General features: G+C 46.4%; 1 protein-coding gene across 1 annotated transcript in view; it reads right to left on the bottom strand.

Annotated features, from left to right (window-relative positions):
• The window catches only part of PYGB (glycogen phosphorylase B), a 53,505-nt gene that overhangs the window by 38,527 nt on the left and 10,529 nt on the right, over nt 1-4,449 (bottom strand). The window contains exon 2 of the mRNA XM_017541426.2: nt 1,005-1,106. Coding sequence (XP_017396915.1) covers nt 1,005-1,106 — 102 coding nt within the window. The remainder of the gene's footprint in view (nt 1-1,004; nt 1,107-4,449) is intronic.

The following is a 4,449-nucleotide window of genomic DNA, read 5'->3' on the forward strand; positions in this document are numbered from 1 at the left end:
AAAAAAAAAAAAAAAAGAACTGCATAAAGAGAAAATGTTTCAAAAAACAAAATGCATTCTATAATGGTAAAATCCAAAGATAAGACTAAGGTATTACATGTTCTGTACTTCTTACAGACACGCCCTAATGCTAATATTCATTAAAAAGGCATAAATGACGAATCACCTGCCAGGGTAACCTCTAGTGCATTAGGTAATTTCGAACATGGGGAGTGAAGTTTTTGTTGCATTTTGTTGTGCACAGACACAGCTCTCCATGAAGTCCTGCAGGGGAAGACAGAGCGCAGGCAAAGCTGAGCCACCTCCCAGCCATGCAAGATATTTGTTCCCAAGAAGCACCCCTGAAACCCAAGCCAGGCAAAGCAAAAGCGCTAGCAGGGCACTGAGGTGGAGGGGTCCCCTGCTGGGAAGACGCCCATCTAAGCGCATGTAAAAGGTCACACTCTAGAGACTGGGTGCTGAAGGGAGGAGGAGACAGACCAGGAAGCCAATGGCTGCTCTGCTCTAAAACCTCAAAGGAACTGTGAAAGGATTAAGTTCAAAGTGAACAAGTGCTAATGAAGAACTCCCAAGGAAAGCCGGTTTTTATTAAGGAAAAAGGAGTACTTGTGCAACTAGATGGTAGGGTGAGCTCTGGAGGTCATCTCTGGTGGAGGGAGGGAAACCAGACATGGGTTAGTAGTTTGGTGAAGTAAAAATGGAATAATACCAATGGCTGGTGCAACGCTCTAAATCTGCCCCAGAGGTAGGGTGGGGTATGCGACAGCCTCTAGAACCGCCACGCCTTTGTATCACAATTCAACCCCGAACTTGTGGTCCATTCAATTCTTACTTTCTCCCCTTGAAAATGAAGAGCAGCCCGACCAACCCATTCCTTCCAGGAGGGGACAGGCCATAAATCTCCCCATCTCTAGATAGCTGCCAGTCTTAACATCAGTGTTCATCGATTCAGACCTTGAAGCACCACGAGGGACCACCCAGAAGCCCGGCCACAGACCCTGTACCTGGTAGATGGCTTCATCACAGGCATTCTGAAGGCCCAGGTTCACCATAGTGTTCTGCAGTGTGCGGCCCATGTAGAATTCCAGGGAAAGATAATAGATGCGCTGAGGAAGCAAAAGAAAAGAATCAGATTTTTCATTCTATCCCACTCTTTAGGAAGGTTACAGAGATGACAGGACCCATGAAGCCCCGACTCGGGATTTCATTTACGTCGACCCCATGCACAAAAACTGGGCTTGCTCTGTCAGTCAGCCCGCTGACCGCAGCACCCAACAGCAGCCCACCTGGGAGACCCCTCCTCAACATGGCCTTCTCTTCCCCAACCCTCGAGTCCCTGGGTGAACACACAGTAACTTTCCATGATGAGTGGCAGGGCATGTTGGTGGCTGGGGCCAAGGCACCCAGAACTGGACAGACCCAGGTCTGCACTTAGCTTGGCCTCTTACCAGCCATGTGCCCTTGGGCAAGTTACTTCACATCTCTAACAGGATGTAACGCAGGCCATGTTTTCAAGTGCTGAATGTAAAGCCCTGAGCACAACTTCTAGCATCCATGTGAAATGCCCAGTGAATGCCAGCACAGATGACTGAATGGGCACGTCCATGTCCCCCAGCAGAAGTCTCTTGGCCAGTGCCTGCTGGCTGGCTAGCTTGGGGTTGCCAAGTGAACCAGCTCTGTGCCAGCGAGGTGCCGTAGCAAGGATGGCCACCCACGCAGTGCCTCTTGGGCCCTGAGCGGGGCTCTGGGTGTCCCATATGCTCTACAGAGTACTTCTCACAGCATCCACGGGCCTGCAGCAGCCAGGGTTGAACGCTGAGATCAGCGGGCACAACTCCAAGGACAAACAGGATGTCTGCACAGCCAACATCTCCCCTGAAATATTTACTAATTGCTGTGATGGTTTTAACCAGGGGTCAAACTCTGTGATATTTTCACTCCAGGAGGAGGAGCTTACTTCTCGCCTGCCACCTTGAGGGTGGGCTTCATGTAGTGACGCCCTGCTGAGGACCATTAAAAGGAAACAGCAGCAACTTGACAGTGGAAGACAGCTGACCACACTGACCAGCACCTCAGTGTGCTGTGACACTTCCGCTCTGTGTGTTCTTCCCAAAACCCATAACCCCAGTCTAATCATGAGAAAATGGCAGACAAACCCAAATTGAGGAATTTTCTATAAAATGCCTGACCAGTAGTCATCAAATTTGTAAGGTCATAAAAGAAGGAGTGATCAATAAATTGTTACAGATTGAAGCCACATTAAAGCTTTTGAAACTAATAAATGAATTCAGCAAGGTAGCAGAACACAAGACTATCACAAAATCAATTATCTTTATTGTCTTTAATTATTCATGATTGATTAATATAAATATCCAATGTTCATTAGCAATGAACATTCCAAAAATAAAATTAAGAAAACAATTACTATGGCAGAGCACAGTGGCTCACACGCTTTGGGAGGCCAAGGCAGGAGGATTGTTTAAGGTCAGGACTTTGAGACCAAGCTGGGCAGCAAAATGAGACCCCTCTCCACAAAAAATTTAAAAATTAGCTAGGCATGGTGGCATATGCCTGTGGTCCCAGCCACAAGGGAGGCTGAGGGGGAGGACTGCTGGAGCCCAGGAGGTCAAGGCTGTGATGAGCCAGGTGCAGTGGTTCACACCTCTAATCCCAGCACTTTTTGAGTCTGGCAGTTCCTCAGAAAGTTAAACACAGAGTTACTATTTGGCCCAGCAATTCTACCCCCAGGTATGTACACACTCAAGAGAAATGAAAGCCTGTGTCCCCTTCAACACTTGTAAATAATAGCCAAAAGGTGGAAACAACCCAAATGTCCATCAATTGACAGACACAAAAAAGGTGCTATACCCATGCAATGGAGTAGTATTTGGCCCTGAAAAAGGAGTCAAGCGCTGAAACACACTGCATCATGAAAGAACTTCCAAAACAACACGTTCGATGGAAGAGGCCAATCACAAGAGACCACACACTCTATGAATCCATTTATATGAAATGTCCAGAACAGGCGTATCTAAAGAAATCAGAAGAGGACTGGTAGTTGCCTAAGGGTAGGGATCACGGGTTTAGGCTTGGAGTTTCTGTTTGAGGTGATGAAAATGCTTTAAAATTGATTGTGGTGACAGAAGCACAACTCTGTGAATGTCCTGAAGCCAGTATATCTAACTGTATGCTTTAAAGGGGTGAACTGTATACTATCTGAATTTATCTCCCACACACCTCGCGTCAGAAAGAGTAACAGATGAGGCCAGGCGTGGTGGCTCATGCCTGTAATTCCAGCATTTCGAGAGGCTGGAGCAGAAGGATCACTTGAGTCAAGGAGTTCAAGGCCACGTCTACAAAAAAAAAAAAAGGCCAGGCATGGTGGCTCATGCCTGTAATCCCAGCACTTTGGGAGGCTAAGGTAGGCAGATTACTTGAGGTCAGGAAATTGAGACCAGCCTGGCCAACATGGTGAAACCCACTCTCTGTTAAAAATACAAAAATTATCCAGGCATGGTGGTGGACACCTGTAATCCCAGCTACTAAGGAGGCTGAGGTAGAAGAATCGCTTGAACCCAGGAAGTGGAGGTTGAAGTGAGCTGAGATTGTGCCACTGCATTCCAGCCTGAGCAACAGAGTGACACTCAGTATCAAAAATAAATAAATAAAGCAAGGCATGGTGGTGCACCCCTGCAGTCCCAGTTACTCAGGGGGCTGGGCCAGAAGAATTGCCTGAGCCTGGGAGGCAGACGTTACCGTAAGCTGCGATCACACCTCTGCACTCCTCCAGCCTGGGTGACATAGTGAAACCCTGTCTCAAAAACAAAACAAAACAAAACAAAACAAACCCAAAAAACTACAATAGGCAAAGAGCACAAAGCATTTATCCAGGGACAAATGAAATTCATAAACACAGACTTACCCAGTAAGTCAAGAAATAATGACTAGGTTACAAAGGATCCAACCAAGCGTGGGAAAGAAGTTAAATAAGTTCACCACAGAACTGAAGGTACCATTGAATGCAAAACAGAGGCAAAGCTGAAAACAAAACCTGGCCGAGGCAAAAGTGAACCAGAGGTGGGGTGAGGTGGGGTGGGGTGGGGTGGGCAGGTAGAGAGCATGAGAGGGACTGGGGAGAAAGATACTGGTGTGGAAGACTGAGAACACCTAATGTCTGCATCACTAGGCTCTCTGGAAAGAGGCTGAATAAAATGTTTAAAATGTTTTTGGCCGGCTGTGGTGGCCTCTAATCTCAACCTTTTGGGAGGCTGAGGTGGGAGGCTCGCTTGAGCCCAGGAGTGAAAGACCAGCCTGGGCAACATAGCAAGACGTGTGATTACAAAAAATTATATACATATACATATATATATATACACACACATATACATATACATACATATATATATATATATATATATATATATATATTTTTTTTTTTTTTTTTTTTTT

This window comes from Cebus imitator, unplaced genomic scaffold (assembly GCF_001604975.1).
Source record: "Cebus imitator isolate Cc_AM_T3 unplaced genomic scaffold, Cebus_imitator-1.0 Scaffold134, whole genome shotgun sequence".
Classification (NCBI taxonomy): domain Eukaryota; kingdom Metazoa; phylum Chordata; class Mammalia; order Primates; family Cebidae; genus Cebus; species Cebus imitator.